Source organism: Acomys russatus, chromosome 30, assembly GCF_903995435.1.
Source record: "Acomys russatus chromosome 30, mAcoRus1.1, whole genome shotgun sequence".
Classification (NCBI taxonomy): domain Eukaryota; kingdom Metazoa; phylum Chordata; class Mammalia; order Rodentia; family Muridae; genus Acomys; species Acomys russatus.
In genome coordinates this window covers 17,960,198-17,979,371 of record NC_067166.1, presented here as the reverse complement: position 1 = coordinate 17,979,371, position 19,174 = coordinate 17,960,198, and the positions used below count along the sequence as shown (strand labels likewise).

The 19,174-nt window shown below is 38.9% G+C and overlaps 1 protein-coding gene across 1 annotated transcript in view; it reads right to left on the bottom strand.

Annotated features, from left to right (window-relative positions):
* The window catches only part of Ankrd31 (ankyrin repeat domain 31), a 140,384-nt gene that overhangs the window by 17,226 nt on the left and 103,984 nt on the right, over positions 1 to 19,174 (bottom strand). The window contains exons 21-22 of the mRNA XM_051172275.1: positions 6,296 to 7,271; positions 1,578 to 1,718 (exon numbers count right to left, since the gene is read on the bottom strand). Coding sequence (XP_051028232.1) covers positions 1,578 to 1,718; positions 6,296 to 7,271 — 1,117 coding nt within the window. The remainder of the gene's footprint in view (positions 1 to 1,577; positions 1,719 to 6,295; positions 7,272 to 19,174) is intronic.

Below are 19,174 nucleotides of genomic sequence, written 5' to 3'. Positions count from 1 at the left end.
TGCTTCACCTGGGTCTGCACTTCCTCAGCTACAAATGTTCTCACAGATCCTGGACAGTAAGTAGGACATCGGGCTCTTCCCAGACATGGCCAACATTCCAGCTTTTTGCCCCCCGCCCCAACAATATCAACACCTCAATGTCAGCAGAAAGCAGTCATAAATGAATATGTCATCCCTTATTAATTTATTATCAACAAAAGGCTGAGGTTTTGGGCTTTTCCCATCATCCCTCAGTTCCTACCTCCTGCAGGGCGTGGCTGGCGTAAGCCACCCTCTACTCTGACCTTCCCAGCCCAGGGGCAGGGGCTTCCCCTCCCCATTCACTATATAATCCAGACATTTTGGTTTCCCTCTCACTTCTCTTGTCAGTCTCTTTTCTTTTTTTCTGCATTTCCTCTCTCCTTTTCTCCTCCCTTTCTCACTCTCTACCCCCTCTCCCCCTGCATGGCAGCCCAGAGCTGCTTCCAATAAACCTGTATTTATACACTTTAACTTGTCTCACATTAGCTCATATCAGAAATCATGACCAAAACTAAATAGGGCAGGAAGCTGATGGAGGCCATGGAGGTGCTGCTTACTGCCTTGCTCTGCCTGCTGTCTTATAGAGCCCAGGAGCAGCAGGGATGGCACAACCCACAAAAGGTTAGGTCCTCCTCCATCAACCATTAATTAAGAAAATGCCCTACAGGCTTGTGTGCAGCCCAATCTTATGGAGGCATTTTCTTTATTGAGGCTCCCTCGGCTCCCTCCTATTAACTGAAGTTAGCTTATATCCTGTTGACATAAAACTACCAGAATAGGTAGATTTGAAGATTCATGCTATTTGTGAGTCAATTATGTAGGATGGTTCACAAAGCAGCAGAATTCTACCTGGGCTTATAATTTAGAAGCCAGGACTCAGCAGAAGTCTACTCAGGCTAAAAGGCATAAATGGAAATGAGACATAACAATTCTTTGAGTGATTTGAGGATAGGGCCATGTTCAGAAATGAAAGTGTAATGCAATGATATAAGCCTTAGGATTCTTGCCCACTCCTTTTATTATCAGGGGAAGACTTGGGCTTCATTTCATTAGACTAATAATAACATACATACTTCTATGACCCCAAACTTTCTATGGACTCAGACAACTGAAATTGGGAGGAAAAAAAAAAAGAGGTGTGTAAATGTAATGAAGTTCCTGACAGTCGATAAAGAGCAGAGCAGGGGTTCAGTCAGCTGTGCTGCACGCCCTTGGGGATAAAGAGCAGAGCAGGGTTCAGTCAGCTGTGCTGCACGCCCTTGGGGATAAAGAGCAGAGCAGGGTTCAGTCAGCTGTGCTGCCCGCCCTTGGGAATCCCAGCAAGTAGAGCTGCACAACGGAGATGCAGCATATCACACAGCCGGGTCAGCAATCCTTCAAATCTGTTTTAAAGACGTTTGAAACTAAAAAAAAATAAACATTTTCTAATATTTACAAATAATGGTGATGGTAACATATTTAGCATTTATCTTTTTACAAACTTAAATTTCTGTAAACTTAAATTCTTGTAAAGTTAAATTTAAAAATGACTCACCTAAAAAAAAAAAAAGACTCACCTTGCTCCAAGCATAATTCCAGGTCACATAGCTGCCACCTCCCAGGAGATCCTTGAGCCAGGACACTGGGTTCTTGTAAATCTGACCATTTTCTACCTTAAGTTTACCACTCAATAAAACACTGGCTCTGTGGGTAGTCTCCTGAAGTGAAAAATATTGTAAGACAAACAATTGCTGAAATGTGTGAACTATTGTTTCTGGCCATAATGAAATAAGAGAGATCATTTACACATGACACTGGCCCCCCCCACAAAAAAGCCCTAACAAAATATATAAAAGAATGGTCTTTAAGATGCCAAGCATCAGGCAAAACAAAGTCCACTGAACACTGAGATGTAAAAGCTTAATGTGGGGAGGCCTCCACTGCCTCAGCCCACTGTCTGCATATCCAGACTGCAGAGCAGGAAAGGGGAATACGGGCAAGACTCCAGAGTTTCAGGGTCACAGCAGAACAAAGTACTCAGCAGAGTGAAATTAGGTGCCATCTTTAGCTCTTCACAGCTTAGCAGTGACTGATGTTTATATGAAAGGAAATTATCAAACTGTCTAAGAATGGGAAAAAGAAGCATGAGAAAGGATTGGAGGTAGTGACAGGAAACACTCTCACAGGACAGGAATTGATACTTTTCTTCATCATAGAAATAGAAGTTCCTCAAGACTAATAATGGTGTCATTAGAAATTTTCATCACAAAGTTTTGATTCACTAGGAAAAAATAATTAGTCCTAAATTTGACACTGCTTCAACAAAATTTTAAAAATATTCAAATGGCCAACAAATCTCCAAATAATTTAAAAAATGTAAAAATATCTAGCATTCATGAAACAAATTTCAATATGGGATCCAATAAAAATTAACAGGTGAAAATTCAACAATAATAATAGCAACATTTACTTGTCTAAATACCTCATTAAAAGACAGGTACTGTCAGGCTAGATTAAATAAACAAGATCCAACTATCCAATGTACACAGAAGACAGACTTCATATTAAAAGAAATATGTAAATTGAAAATTAAAAGATGATGTCTCACACCAGTAAAAAGCACAAGAAAAATGGAAATGTTATACTAGTAACAGAAATACTTTAAACCAAAAATTACTAGAAATGGAGAGACACTATATAATAGTGAAAGGGTTACTGTATCAGGCAGATGTAACAATTATAGGCACACACATGCTTAACTCAGAAGAGCTCCAAAACACCCGAAGCAACACTTATGGGGAAACAGGCAGATCAATAAGAACACTTGGAGACTTCAAAGTCTTACTTTTAACAAGGAGGTGTAAAGATTAAATGAGCAGAATACCAATTTGAAAGGCAAGATTCAACCACCATAAAACTGAACACTAGACTCAGCAAGAATAAACAGAAATCTCTACTTAAGTGGGTTATAGCTAACAAGAGAGCAAAACAATAAACACTCCTACCTAGCTGTGAAGTCTATGAATCACAAAAATGACCTCCCTGAAAGATACTCTGAAGGTGCAAAATGGCAGTTATACCTTGGCACTAACCAACAGCTGTCTAATTCGATCTAATGTCTGTTCAACAGGAGAGAAATCATGCCTGGTACTGGAAACCCAGCTACACATAGGCTACTGAGGTCATCAAATTACGAGAGAACCTACTTCTACAAGTAATTCTTAAATAGCACATGAAGAACCAGTTAGAAAAATAGATAATGGAGCTGAACCAATCAATACTTGAAACAAAAAGTAAATATGAGCGGCCAATAGCACAAGAAAATATGTTCAACATCATTAACTGTGGATATGCAAATTAAAACCATAATGATAGCCAGCATGCCTGTAATCCCAGCACTCAGGGAGGCAGAGGCAGATGGATTTCTGTGAGTTCAAGGCCAGCCTGGTCTACAAAGTGAGTCCAGACATCCAAGGTTTCACAGGGAAACCCTGCCTCAAAAAAAAAAAAAAAAAAAAAAAAAAAAAAAAAAAAAAAAAAAAAAAACCAAAACAGCAACAACAACAAAAAACCCAAACCCAAAACTCCACAATGATAAAGCAGTACACATATACACATCCACATATACACTATATGTTAGCAAGGCTAACATCAAAAGACTGATCACACTAAGCACTGGTGATGATGTGGAGCAACTAGAGCTCTCGTGCACAAGAGGTGTGTGCATCAGATCTTACAAACGACTTCAGCAATTTCTTTAAAAGTTAAATGTATACCTATCTTACGATTCAAGAACTCCATTCATATGTGTTTCCCCCCCCAAAAAAGTGAAAGTCTGTCTCTTACCAAAACCTCTTTAACAACAGTAGCTTTATATGTAATAGCCAACAGCTGGAGACAACATAAATACTATCAAGTGAACTGGTAAACTATGGTGTGCTGTCTGGTTTTGTGTCGTACCCCGACACACGCTAGAGTTACCAGAGAGAAAGGAGCCTTAGTTGAGCAAATGCTTTCATGAGATCCAGCTGTAAGGTATTTTCTCAGTTAGTGATCGATGGGGGAGGGCTAGCCCACAGGGGGTGGTGCCACTGCTGGGCTGGTGGTCCTGGCAGAGCACGCCATGCCTCAGCTCCTGCCTCCAGGGTCCTGTCCTGTTTGAGTTCCTGTCCTGACGTCCTTCAATGATGGGCTACGACGTGGAAGTAGAAGGCAAATAAGCCTCTCCTCCCAACTTGATTGTTTGGTCATGGTGTTTTTATCTTAGCAATAAAAACCCCAAGACACTATAGTATTACATGAAACAAACCACTACTTAGAAATAAAAAGAGAATGAACAAAGATGAATATCAAACAGTTAGACTACAAGAAAGGAACCAGACAAAAATGAATATATGAAGTATAATTCTCATAAGTAAAATTCTTAGAGATACAAATTAGAAGCAGAAAGCACACCAGCAATTGTCTGAGCCAGGGAAGAGAGAGCTGTAAGGCAGGCAGAGGAAGCTTCCTCTGCAGATGGATAGCTTACTGTTTGTGGACAGAATTTCACAGGTAAATAATATGTCAAACTTGTCAGATAGTACACTTTAAATATGTACAGTGTACTATATACAAATTAGCCCCCACAAACGATGTTAAAATACCTGTTATATTAAAAACTCTACTGAAGATTCATTAAGCTGATCCAAAGAAGTGACTGTAACTGTCTAAGTCTGAGTATATATAACTAATCTACTAAAAATTGATGTGCTTTGGTTAGTGTAAGGCATGTATTACTTAACAAATTGGTTAAGGCAGGCAAACTAGAATATTGAAGGAAATAAGATCAAACCATTAATGTGATCACAGAACTGTATTTTGAAACTTTAATATTAAACTGCTTTGTTCTTAACTTGCAAGTAAAGCTTCTGAGGTAGGAAACGTCTTAGTGTCCAGGAATGAGAAGGGAAGCAAGCAGCCATTCAGGCTAAATTCTGGTTAGGCTGGGCTGATTTCTTTTTTCTTTTTTTTTTCATTATAATTTTTTTAATTCATTAATGTTAAATCTCAATTGTTATCCCATCCCATGTATCCTCCCATTCCTCCCTCCCTCCTGCTTTCACCCTATTCCCCTCTCCTATGACTGTGATTGAGGGGGATCTCCTCCCCCTGAATATGATCCTAGGGTATCACATCTCTTCTTGGTAGTCTACTTCCTTCCTCTGAGTGCCACCGGGCCTCCTCATTAAGGGGACATGGTCAAATATGGGGCACCAGAGTTCGTGTGAAAATCAGTCCCCACTCTCCACTTAACTGTGGAAAATGTCCTGTCCATTGGCTAGATCTGGGTAGGGGTTTGATGCTCACTGTATGTATTGTCCTTGGTTGGTGGGCTGGGCTGATTTCTCATGGATTTGACCACAAGCAAAGAAACATTCAAAGACTTGAGAATTTTTGCCACTCTAAATTCCTCTTTCAAAAAGTGAGAGACTAAATATTTTTTTAAAGCTTTATTTATTTTGTATACAGTGTTCTGCCTATTTGTACCCCTGCAGGCCAGAAGAGGGTATCAGATCACCTTATAGATGGTTGTGAACCACCATGTGGTTGCTGGGAATTGAATTTCAGGACCTTTGGAAGAGCAGCCAGTGCTCTTAACCTCTGAGCCATCTCTCCAGCCCGATTAAATGTTTTTTAATAGGCACATCTAATAGACTCTTTTCTCATCATCTACTTTTATGCATATACTATTTTTTTTAGTAGAGTTTCTTACTGAAATGTCAAATCTAGTCTTAAGGTGAGCCGCTGTGAAAGATATGTTCATTTATCACATATGCACTGGCAGCTATTGAACTATTTGGAACTAATCATTGCTCCAGCTCCAATTTCCTATCTTTGCTCATTTTTGTTTTTGTTTGTTTGTTTTTGGTTTGTCAAGACAGTGTTTCTTTGTATAGCCTTCATTGTCCTGGACTCACTTTGTAGACCAGGCTGGCCTCACAGAGATCCACTCACCTCCGCCTCCCTGATTTTTGAGATCACAGGCATGCACCACCACACCTGGCTAATATGTTTGTTTAACTTCTTCCTGCTACAATATAGCTGACTTACTGTAGTTGAGAACCAAAAAGTACTTACAACTTAAACTCTAGAAGGGCAATTCCAGAATAGGGTATGGATTTGCTTCCTAGGAATGGGGACGTCCCTCCACTTAGAAAGCACAGCCAGATATTATCTCCTATATGTCTATACTATGCTACACAAATGTAAAATATGAATATTAATATCTGTAAGACTTTAGAGAAAAAAATACCTGTGTTTTGAATTCCAGAATGTCATTTCCAGGATTAATTCTTCCAAGTAGTATCAAGTCTTTGAGCTGCACAGTCTTCTTGCTGGCAGTTGTGCTGTGCTGTGAAGCCTGTTCAGCAGGTTGCTGATGGGCAGACAGAGAGGAAGGAGCGATGTGAAGGCCATCTGCAGGTGAAGCCACAGAAGCTGTCTTTCTAAAACTCAGCCTTGTGGGAGGCACAGGACCAGCATCTAAGGCAGCAGTCCCCTGATGAACCAGAGCTGGTTGCTGGGATGCTGTTTTTCTGTTTCTTCTCTTTGGGTTACAACGGGAAAGGCCCTGATTCTGAGGAACAGCTGGTGGACAGGCATCAATTTGGGAAAATATACTTTTATCTTCTGAAATATTTGCAGTGCCAGTTACTACAGGAGAACTCTCAAATCCATTGCCTTTGACCACAGTTCCTGTAAAAATGTTATCTGCTTGTGAATTTTCTTCTTGAGGAGTAAGAGCAACAGATTGGGATGATGATGTAATTTTCTCAGTGCCATCTGAGGGTCTGGGTTTCCAGAACCCATCCAAGGCACAATCCTGGACATTTTGTTTAGAATTCATCACATTCCCAGAGACTTCTCTTCTCACTGCCTCTGCATTTAAACAAATGTTAGTATTTTGGCTGTCACTCGGTATTTCTGGAGACGGTGGTATTTCTTGTATGCTTCTATGAGCAAGACTGACAGGAGAAGGTGAGCCTGGCCGGGAATGTGCGGAGCTCTCCACACCAGGAGGCTCATGGCTCTTCTCACTGGAGATGTCGGAGCTACATGGCAGCTTCCTTACATTAACAGCAGGTAAAGCTGTGGCATTCTTATAGTTTTGAATTTTCAGTCTTATCTTTTTGTGTTTCTTTGCTACAACTAAAAGACTCTTTTGTCTTGCGGCCAAGTTAGCTAGTTGTTCTCTCAGGGCCCCATGCTTAAATGATTCCATTGATACCCTATAAGAAAAAGAAAAAAAAACAAAACACTAGCACAGAAAGTATTTCTCCACAGACTTCTGGATATAAAAGCTATAAAGGATGTGAATCAAATTCAAGTACAACAAAGTCTGTATTTGAGCTGCATATTCCTTTGCAAGGTAACTGACAATGTGATTTTGCCTTTAAAACATTTTAAAATTTATTTATTTTACTATTTTATGTATATGAGTGTTTTGCCTGAGTGATATATGTGCACCACACGCATGCCTGGTGCCAGAAGTCATAAGAAGGCTTTGGATTTCCTGAGACTAGAGTTATAGATGGTTGTGAGTCACCATGTGGGTGCTGTGAATTGACTCCTAGTCCTCTGAAAGGGCAACAAGTGCTCTGAGCCTCTGAGACAACTCTCTAGCCCCAGGATACCTTTTATTAAAAAAGAATGTAACATTATGTGAGTGAACTCAAAAATAAAAATAGAATTTGGATAATCTATACTATATTAGTGATTGGCGTCTGGTTTTGTTTGTTTGTTTGTTTTTCGAGACAGGGTTTCTCTTTGTAACAGCTCTGGCTGTCCTGGAACTCGCTCTGTAGTCCAGGCTGGCCTTGAACTCATGGAGATCCACCTGCCTCTGTCTCCCAAGTGCTGGGATTAAAGGCGTGCGCCACCATCGCCCGGCATGATTGGCGTCTGAAAAGGACTACTGTTACTTAATTTTCATTTTGTTTACCTGGTTTAAAGAAGAAAGGGTATATTAGAAATTAATATATGGACTTGGGCATGGTGGTGCATTCATTTAATCCCAGCACTCGGGAGGCAGAGGCAGGCGGATCCCTGTGAGTTCAAGGCCAGCCTGGTCCACAAAGCAAGTCCAGGACAACCAAGAGTACACAGAGAAACCTTGTCTGAGAAAAAAAAGAATAAAGAAAAAGAAAAAGAAAGAAAGAAAGAGAAAGAAAGAAATATATAGAGAGAACAAAATTGGTTTTTGAATAATCATACTTCAATGAGATCTGAGAATGTAGTTAGTTCATTTGTATTCTGGTTCTGTCCTGAGGTAGTTTCAATTTGAGAAGGATCTCCTAGACAAAACACTAGCCTAGGTACCTTCAACTCCAAGACCTCAGAATGGTAAAGTTTAGGATAGAGGAAGAGACTCACCTCACCTTCATATTTGTCCCTCACTGGTTCTCAAACTTTTTGGCCTCGGGACCTACTGATACCCTTGAGGAACCTAAACAGTTTTTGTTTTACAGACTGTATCTACCACTATTTATTATCTTAGAATTAAAACAGAAAAATTTTAAAGAAGGATATAAAATGCATGTTTTATTAGCTATCAGGTGGGAACATTTGGGAACATTCTATTGAGTCTCACAAGTGAATTAGAACAAATAACATCTTAGTATTAGAAAACTCAGCTTTAACTTTACATAAAATGGCCTCAAGGACCTACCAGGGGTCTGTAGCATGTACTTTAAGAGATACTGTTTTAAGAGAAAGCATTATAGAAATAGCCTGCCTTCCCAACAGAGTTTCCAGGTGCTGATATTGAACACAGGCTGTGATAGAGTACTAGTCTATATGAGGGCATTAAGAAGTGAGACTGGGCTAAATTTTAAAACTTAAAAAAGGAAAAAACAAGAAGTGAGACTGGAAAAGAACTGCTAGCATAAGATGCAATACATAGATAAAGTAGAAAGACAATAAGCCATGTTTCGAATTATGAAAAAAAAAGTGAATTCACACAAAATACAAGTGTCCTCTTTAGATCACCCACATCATCAAGACTGAAATCTTACAGTAACAGTAATGTGATTTAGATATCTGAAACTTCAACTGATAGAAACATTTCAAAATCCCAGGTACACTGTATACCATAGGACAATAAAAGAGAATTGGAGCTAGAAGCTGCTCAAAATCTCCTAGAAATGGCCTATAGCCAATTTCTCATCGTTGGCAGGAATTCACTTGCTTGATGTTATCAGGAAAGCTACTTCAAAAGGAATAAAGGATGTATTAACACATCTACTTGTGAGAAAGAAAAGCCAATTAGGCTTTCATCCCTGTCTTTCCACACTTACTGTTTGTCCTACTGTGACCTGACCTGTGGGAGGCCCTCCTCCCGCCCTATGGCCATTACGTGGAGACTCTGCCTCTTGGTGAAGACCCCGAAGGTTGGATCTTTTCCGCTAACCCCCTCAGCCTTCCCTCTTTGCTCATCTTCATTCCTTGGTGTCAGCCTACTCTCTTCAGAAACACTTTCTACCAGGGAGCCCCAGTGGTCGCTCACACTGGGATGGGACCCAGGTAGGAAAGTTTCACTATCCTTGTCACTTATTACATCATCTCCAGACTGCTTGCAGGAACCCCTCCTCCCACTTACCTGCATCCCCTGGGGACTCTGCCTCTTGGTGCAAGCACTTTCCCTCCCCCGCCCCCCGAATTTTCTCCATGGCCTCTTTCAGCTTTTCCTCCTAGTCTATCTCTATGTGTGTCTGCTACCTCCCTTTGAGGGACCCAACAGCTATAACTCTTGCCTAGGATCCAAAGAGGGCTACAGTAATCAAAGAGTGGAACAAAGGCAAAACTAGATCTCAAAACCAAGAAATACCTCAAACATTGTAACTCCAGAAGTCTAGATGACAACACAAAACACAGCATGAACCGCCAGGACATCAGAAACCAGTATCCTCCAGCAGAAGACAGTAGCCCTATTGTAACAGGCCCTGAGAAATGCACTGTAGCTGATGCAAAAGGTAAGGACTTCAAAACAGCTATTATAACAAATATGATCAAGAACCTTAAAGAGGAACAGATAAGTCCCATAATGAAGTCTGTGAAAACATGAACATACAGTTGAATGAAACTATAAAAATAATTCAAGACATGAAAGTAAAAATTGAACAAAGAAATAAACCTACTAAAGAAAATTCAAACGGAAATATAACTGGAAATGGAAATTTTAGGAAGTCAAACAAAAACCTCAAAGGTAAGCCTCAGCAACAGAGTACAAGACATAGAAGAGAGAATATTAGGTTGAAGATGAGGTAGAAGAAATGGATACTGCAGTCAAAGAAAAAAATTAAATCTAAAAATATCCAGGTACAACGAAATAAAAATTCCCCAAACTAAAGAGGTGACTATCAAGGTACAACAAACATGCAGATAACCAAATAGGACCAGAAATGAAATTCCTCTCAACTAAATAAATATACAGAACAAACAAACAGGATATCAAAAGCTGCAAGGGGGAAAGACCAAGTAACATATAAAAGCACACTCATTAGAAAGACTTGACTTCTCAGTGGAGACTCTAAAAGCCAGGAGGGGTGGTCAAATGTTCTACAAACTCTGAAAGACCACAGATGCCAGTCTGGTCTATGCCCAGCAAAAATATTAATCATAATTAATGGAGAAATAGATACATTCCATAAGAAAGCCAAACTTAAGCACATTTAGCTGCCAATCTAGCTCAAAAAAGGTACTAGAAGGTTACCATACCCAAGAAGACACAAGGAATGAACAATCCCAGAACAGTAAATGAAAAGGAGGGGCAACTCACACCTTACAACAACAGGAACCAATAAATACTGCTCACCGATAACTCTCAATATTATTGGTGTCACTCAATAAAAAAGGCACAGACTAACAGGCTGGATTAGAAAACAGGATGTGTCTTTCTGGTGCACTCAAGAAGCACACTATAAAATCAAGGACAGACTTCACCTCAGGATAAAAGGATAGAAGAAGATATTCAAAGCAAATAGGACAAAGAAGCAGGAGGGGTAGCCATTCTAATATCTGACAAAATAGACTTCAAACCAAAATTAATCAGAAGAGACAGAGGACACCACAAACTCAGCAAAGGAAAAAACCACCAAGAGAATATTGCAATTTAAAACATTTATATATCAAATACAGGGGCAGCCAACTGTATAAAAGAGAAACTACTATACCCCCAAAATCACGTAGACCCTCACAAAGTGGTTTGGGTGACTTCAATATCCTGCTCTCACCAATAGTCAGGTCACTTAGACAAAAAATAAACAAAGTAATGCTAAAGTTAAATAGCATCACAAATCAAACAGATCTAGTACACATCTACAGAAGATTTCACTGACAATACAGAAGAATATATTTCCTTCTCAGCAGCTCATGGACTTTTCTCCAAAACTGGCCACATACTTGGACACAAACAAATCTAAAAGATAAAAGAAAACTGGAGTAACACCCTGTGTCCTATCTGATAACTGTTAATTAAGCTGGGTATCATCAATAGAAAAAAGACAAGCTCATGGAAAGTGAACAGCTCAGTGCTGACTGCAAAACAGATCCAGACAGATGTCAAGAAAGAAATTTAAAACATTTTAGAATTGAATGAGAATGAAAAAACAACACACCCAAATAAATAGGACACAATGAAGGCAGTCATGAGAGACAAATTCATAGCATTAAGTGCCTATATCAAAAACAGTGAAGGGTCCTCATATTAGCCACTTAGTGACTCACCTGAAAGCTCTAGAACAAGGGAAAAGATAACACCTAAAAAGATTAGATGGTAAGAAATAATAAAACTTGGGGCTGAGATCAATGAAATACAAACAAAAAGAGCAAAATAAAGAATCAAAGAAATGAAAGAGTTATTAGACAAAAATCAGCAAGATTGACAAGCTATTAGCCAAATTAACTAACAGACTAAGAGAGAAGATCCAAGTTCACAAAACGGGAGATGGAAAGAGGACATACTTCAAAAATCTATAATGCACAAACTAGAAAAAGTGAAAGAAATGCGTGCATTTCTTGATATAAACATACCAAAGTTAAATCAGATAAAATAAGTAATTTAAACAGATCCATAATCCCTAGTGAAATAAAAGCAGTAATTAAAAGTCTCACAATCATACATACACAAAAAGGCCAGTGCCAGACAGATTCAGTGAAAAATTATACCATAACATCAAAGAATTAATGCCAATACTCCATTTTTAATAATGCCAACTATTGCACAAAACAGAAACTGAAGAAACATTTCCTAATAAGACCACTATTATCCTGATACCAAAACCTATAAAGCGCCAATAAAAAGAAAAAGTATAGACAAATATACCATATGAACACAGATGAAAAATTTCTCAATAAAATACTTATATACAGAATCCAAGAACACATAAAAAAATTATCCATCACGAGTCAGATGGTTTCGTCTCAGACGCAGGGACTATTCAACACATGTAAACCAATAAATGCAATGCACCTCATAGATAGACTGAAAGAAAAAAAGTCACATAATAACCTCATTAAATACAGAAGAAAATCAATATCCCTTCATGATAAAACTCCTGAAAAATCTAAGGACACAAAAGAGATACCTCAACAAAAAAAAGCAATTTATAAAAAGCCCACTGCCAATGTTATCAAACAGAGAGAAACTCAAAGCATTTCCACTAAAATGAAGCATGAGACAAGGATGTCCAGGCTCTCCATACCAATTCAACATAGTGCTTGACGTCTCAGCTAGAGCAATACGACAACTAAAGGACATCAAAGGGATATGAATAGGAAAGGAAGAAGTATCTTTATTTGCATATGATATGATTTTATACATCAAAGACCCCAAAAACTCCATCAGGAAACTTCTATAGGTGATACTTTTAGCAAAGTAGCAGGAAACAAAATTAACACATACAAATCAGTAGCCTTCCTATAAAAAATGACAAACAGATTGAGAAAAAAAAAAATCAGAGAAACAGTACCTTTCACAATAGCCTGGAAAAAAAAAAAAAAGGTCTTTGGGTAATTCGAATCAGCAAGTGAAAGGCTTGTATGACAAAAAACTTTAAGACACTAAAAAAGACACCAGAAGATTAAAAAATTTCCCATGTTCACAGATTGGTAGAATTAATATTGTGAAAATGCCCATCCTACCAAAAATAAAGTTTCAATGTAATCCTGATCGAAATTCCAGTACAATTCTTTACAAAAATTGGAAAAAAAATTCAATTTCATATGGAAACAGAGAAACCTAGGATAGCTAAAATAGTCGTGAACAATAAAAGAACTGCTATTGGTACCATTCCAAATCTCAAGTTGTACTACATAGCTATAGCCAAAACAAACAAACAAACAAACAAAACAAAAAACAAAACAAAAAAACCCAACACACACAAACAAACAAACAAACAAAAACCAGGGCATTGGCATAAAACCAGATACTTTATCAATGGAATTGAACTAAAGATCCAGACACCCAGGACATTGAATTTTAACCAACACAAATACACACTATAGAAAAGACAGTATCTTTAACAAATGGTGCTGGTCAAACTGGATGGCTGCATGTAGAAGAGAGAGAGAAAAGTCCATTATCTATCCAGCTGCCCCAAACTGAACTCCAGATGGCTCAAGTACCTCAGTGTAAGGCCAGGTACCCTAAATATGGTAGAAGAGAATGTGGGAATGGAAATAGGCTTGAACTCACTGGAACAAAAAAGGATTTTCTGAACAGGACACCAATGTACACAGGCACTAAGACCAACAATTAGTAAGTGGGACTTCATGAAGCTGAAAATCTTTTGTAAGGCAGAAGACATCATCAATCAGACATTAGCAGCATACAGAATTTTTTTTTACCAATTATATATCCCATAAAGATTAGCATATAAAATATATAAAGAACTAAAAACTCTAATCATTGGGGGCTGGAGAGATGGCTCAGAGGTTAAGAGCACTGGCTGCTCTTCCAAAGGTCCTGAGTTCAATTCCCAGAAACCACATGATGGCTCACAACCATCCATAATGAGAGGAGAAGAAGAAGAAGAAGAAGAAGAAGAAGAAGAAGAAGAAGAAGAAGAAGAAGAAGAAGAAGAAGAAGAAGAAGAAGAAGAAGAAGAAGAAGAAGAAAACTCTAATAATTAAGAAAACAACACAATTTAAAATGTGGTACAAAAATAGTTCTCAAGAAACGAAGCATAAATGGTTGAGAAACACTTAAATGTTCACCATACTAAGCTATCAGGGAAATGTAAATTAAAACTAATTTAAAGTTTCATCTTGTACTAGTCAGAATGACCAAGATCAATAAAATGTGCTAGTGAAGACATAGGGAAAGGCGAACAGTCCTCACTGCTGGTGGGAGCACAAACTTGTACAGCACTATGGGAATCAGTGTGGTGGCTTTTCAGGAAGCTAGAAATCAACCAACCTCGAGATCCAGCTATATTAGTCTTGGGTATATACCCAAAAGACTCTACACCCACAGAGTCACTTGTTCATCCATGTTCATTGCTATTCTATTTATAATAGCCAGAATCTAGAAAGAGCCTAGATTTCCATCAAGTGAAGGATGATTAATGAGGCTATGGTACATTACACAATAGAATAGTATTCAACTGTTAAGAAAAACGAATTATTAAATTTGCAGGTAAATGGATGGAGCTAGAAAAAAATCATTATGAGTGAAGTAATGCAGATACTAAAAGATAAATATTGTACGTTTTCTCTTATATGTGGATATGATCTTCCAGGCCTTTGATAATATGTGTTCTACAATCCAAATAACCACAGAGACGGGGTACCTAGTAAAGAGCTAGGGCTAAGAAGAGAATTTTCCAAGGGAGAGGAAACAACATATTGCTATGGAGAGACAAATGGGAAACTAGAATAAGAGGATTAAATGGGGAGGAGAATGGAAGAGAAGAATAAGGGAGGGAATATGGGGAGGCACAACTAACTAAAAGCCATTTGAAAATCCATATAGAAAATACTACTGTAGAAGTTTCCTAAAGTGTATATATAAACAAAGGAATTTACCAAAGAATGGGGGCTGCAATACCTCAATTAGACATCTTATGCCATTAAGTAATATAGGGGCAAAATTAATGCCATATTCTATATTTAATCTATATTCTGCAATTAATGCTGTGGTCCGTGAATGTTCTGTAAGAACCTGTTCTCCAAGTGACTTCACTTCTTCCTTGTGTTCCGGGAATGACCATGCACTGCCTTAAACTTGACCTGCTAGCAGTTTCCAGAAACTCCACCGGAGCGATTATCTGAGATAAAATAACCTCCCTGGAGACTCAGTCTCCACCCAACCTGCCTAAGGAACTGTGAAGTTTCCACAGCCTCACCTGTCCCTCCCCTCCAGGAACTGTGACCAAAATCTGCCCAGCCTAAGAATATAAAAACCCTAAAATTCTTCTGTTTGGGGTCACCTGACTCCGGTGTACAGGTGGACCCCAGCGCGCTGGAACATTAAAGCCTCTAGCTTTTGCATCGACCTGGTCTCCGTCTCTCTCATTTGTTGCTTCCCAGTATAGACTCTGCCAATCAGAGTCTTGCAGTAAAACCTCTAGTGCCAGGAATGAGCTAATGACTTGAGTCATTGGCCAACAAAGCCCTAGGGAGCCCCCCAAACATCACACGCTATTGTCAAGGCTATTGTTTTCTCTCTACAACTTGAATTAAGCCCCTAATGTTGAGGACATCGATTACTTATGTCAAGGAACATGAAGAAGTTGGACTGGTACCTAAATCAAAGCTTCATCCCCTATGGACTATTCTTCATGGTATTGGAAGGTACTATGCACACTACCCGAGGAGAATCTGTGTCTCTCGGCTACAATCCCTGAAACCTACAACAGTGACCTGCTTGTAAGATATAATGGTGCAAAAGTGGCACAAATACTATGGGCGTAACCAACAACGTTCAGATTGGATTTACGGTCCATTCCATGAGAATGGAACCCACACCTGACACTGCTAAAGTGACCAACAACCTGACCCTAGATAGGCCATGGGCCTAGAGGAAAACCCAACACTATTATTCTGCTAAAGGAGCCGAGTGATAAAATGATGCCTAACAACATACTTCTATACTCATAGATCAGTCCCTCACTCAGCCCTCATCAGAGAAGCTTCTTCTTATAGCAGCTGAAAGCTAATGCACAGACCCACAAATATGCAATGCAGAGAATAAGAAACTTTGGAGTACTTAGTCCTGCAGAGAATTTACAAAGACTATGGCCACATGCATAGGACTCATACAGGTTCAAGATAGATGGGGTCCAGCACTGTGAGGGGGAAGCTGACAGGAGCTCCCACCCTGAGCCAAGAAGCTATCTACAACTAATACCCCTTGGGGGAAAAATCAGTTTTGCCAATGAAGTTTCAGTAGGCATATTAACCACAATTCAGGGCAGACCCCAAGCCTGGGAGTAGTTTGTCAACATAAAATTAATTCAATGATATTTTTGTAGATGTTTTGTCATATTTTGCTCTGTTTGGGTATTTTCTTTTTTGTCTTATAGTCTTTTACTTGTTTATTCTGATTTCCATTTGTGTGTGTATGTTTCTTGGTTTTTGAGTTTTTTAAGGGCACTTGAGAGAGAAAGCACATAAAGTTGGGTGGGTAGGATCTGGAAAGAATTGAGGTAGGAGAAAAACATGATCAAAATATATTGCATGAAAAAATTCTCCAGAAAAATTGAAATCAGATATTTCATATGATTAATTCCACAAGAAGGTACTTATATACATGGCTAAAAGCAATTAAGCTAGTGTGACATATACAAAAGAATGAAGACTAGAGATTATAAATAAAGCTTTAAGAGCTGATTTTTAGGTAAGTTCAGAAAAGGTGGGCACAAAATAGATGCCAAATAGTTATAAGGCAAAAGAATAAATAAAATATTTTAAAAATTTGAACGTAAATAAAGAGGACATTTGTAGGTAAGTTATAAGAAACTAACTTTTAAATATTCCCAAAGAAGAAGAAGCTAAAGAATGTTTTATCAAAAAAGCACAAGAAATAGATCACCAATATTAGCATTATACAGTTCCTTAATGACCCTTAGGAATTAGAATATAAAACCACAAAATTAATTAACTGATTAATCAACACTGAATGACAGTTGTGATAACAAAAAATTAATATAGTCAATCTGAATATAAACAATGCAGTGGGATGGAGGCTAAATGTTACATGTGAGATGAAAGCTGAAAGGGAGTGGAAAGGCACAAAGGGAGAAGGAGATATTGAGGAGAAATACAGGGAAAAAGAAAAGTAAAACAAATTTTATTTGATGAGAATGGGGATGTCTCTGACTCTTTTGCCTGCTCGTGGGACCCTTTTCCTTCTAGTGGGTTGCCTCACCCAGCCTTGATAGGAGGCTTTATGCCTAGTCTCATTGCTACTTGTTATACTGTGTTTGGTTGTTATCCCTGGGAGGCCTGTTCTTTACTGAAAGGAAATAGAATAAGAGTGGATTTTGGGGAGGAGGACACTGGGAGGAGGAAAAGGAGAGGAGGCTGTGGTCAGAGTATTAAAAGAAGACTAAAGAAAAAAATGAAACAATAAAACTTAATTCACATGCTAATAAAAATGACATTAAATCAGTGAAAATTTCAGTAGCTTAGTGCTCTGTTTCTATGACAAAAAACAAGACAAAGGGCAACACAATTCCCACAATTCTGGCTTACAATTCCAAAGCACAGTCCATCATTGCAGGGAACTCAGCAGCAAGAGCTGGTTGCACCACATCCATAGTGACGAGCGGAGAGAAGTGCATGTGCCCATGTTGTCTGCCTTCCTTGCTATGCATTAGCTTTGTCCTCTTTTATGCAGTCTAGGGCTCGTCCTGTAAAATGGCGCTGGCCACACTAGGCTTGGTCTTCCTACATCAGTGAACAGTCAAGACAGGCCCTCACAGACATGTGCATAGGCTAACCTAAACTAGACAGTTCCTTACTGAGGCTTTCTCCTCAGCTGAATCTACACTGTGCCAACTTGACAAAGCTAGTCATCACATGTAGAAAGAAATGTGTCTGTAGGATACACGACCAGAATCATTTTCAGAAGCCCCATGTTCTTCAGTCACAGCACCTTTGCCAATGATGCTAAAAATACACACGGAGGAAAGACAGCATGTTCAATAAAGGGTGTTGGAAAGGTCGGGTGTCTGTGTGTAGAAGAATGGATCTAGATACCCAACTCTCACTCTGAACAAAAATCACCTCCACATTTGTCAAAGACCTCAACATAAAACTCTGAAACTGCTAGAGAAAAGGTAGGGAGTGCCCTACAAAACACAGGAACAAAAGACTGTTTAAAAAGGACAGCAGACCCTCAGGGAATACAGCCAACAAGTGACAAATGAAAGCTCATAAAATTCAAAACCTTCTATCCAGCAAGAAACTAACTGAAGAGGCTACCCATAGAATAAGAGAAATATTTGACATCTATACATCCAACAGAGGATTACTTCTATAATATGCAAGGATTAAATAAACCAAGCATCAAGAAAACAACCCAGAGCCTGGCAGTGGTGGCACACACCTTTAATCCCAGCACTTGGGAGGCAGAGGCAGGCAGATCTCTGAGTTCAAGAGAGTGAGTTCCAGAACAGCTAGAGCTACACAGGGAAACCCTGTCTTGGGTCGGGGGAGGGTACTAAAAAAGGAGAAAAAGAAAAAATATCCAGTTTTTAAAATGTGCTATGTGTTGGAACTGAGAATTCTGTCGACAGAAGAAAGACAAATGGCCAATAAACATTTTAAAAAATGTTCAGTCTCATTAGCTATCATGGAATGCAAATTAAAGCTACTGTGAGATTCCATCTCATCTTAGTCAGAATAATGAGCTTCAAAACTGACAATGAATACAGGAGAAGAAGCAGAGAACGCGGAAGCCTGACGCACTAATCTTGAGAGTGAAAACTGGTGCAAGCACTATGGAAATCGGTGAGGAGGTTTCTCAAAAGCTAGAAACTAGGAATAGAAAGGATACTGTCAGTTTTGTGCAGCACTCAGAGAGAACACCTGGCCTAACTAATACCACCCAGTTTGTAGTGACTGTACCAGGTCCCTGAATTTCATTTGGGGTCACACCTTTGGAGGTTTCAGTCATTGCCAGTTTACT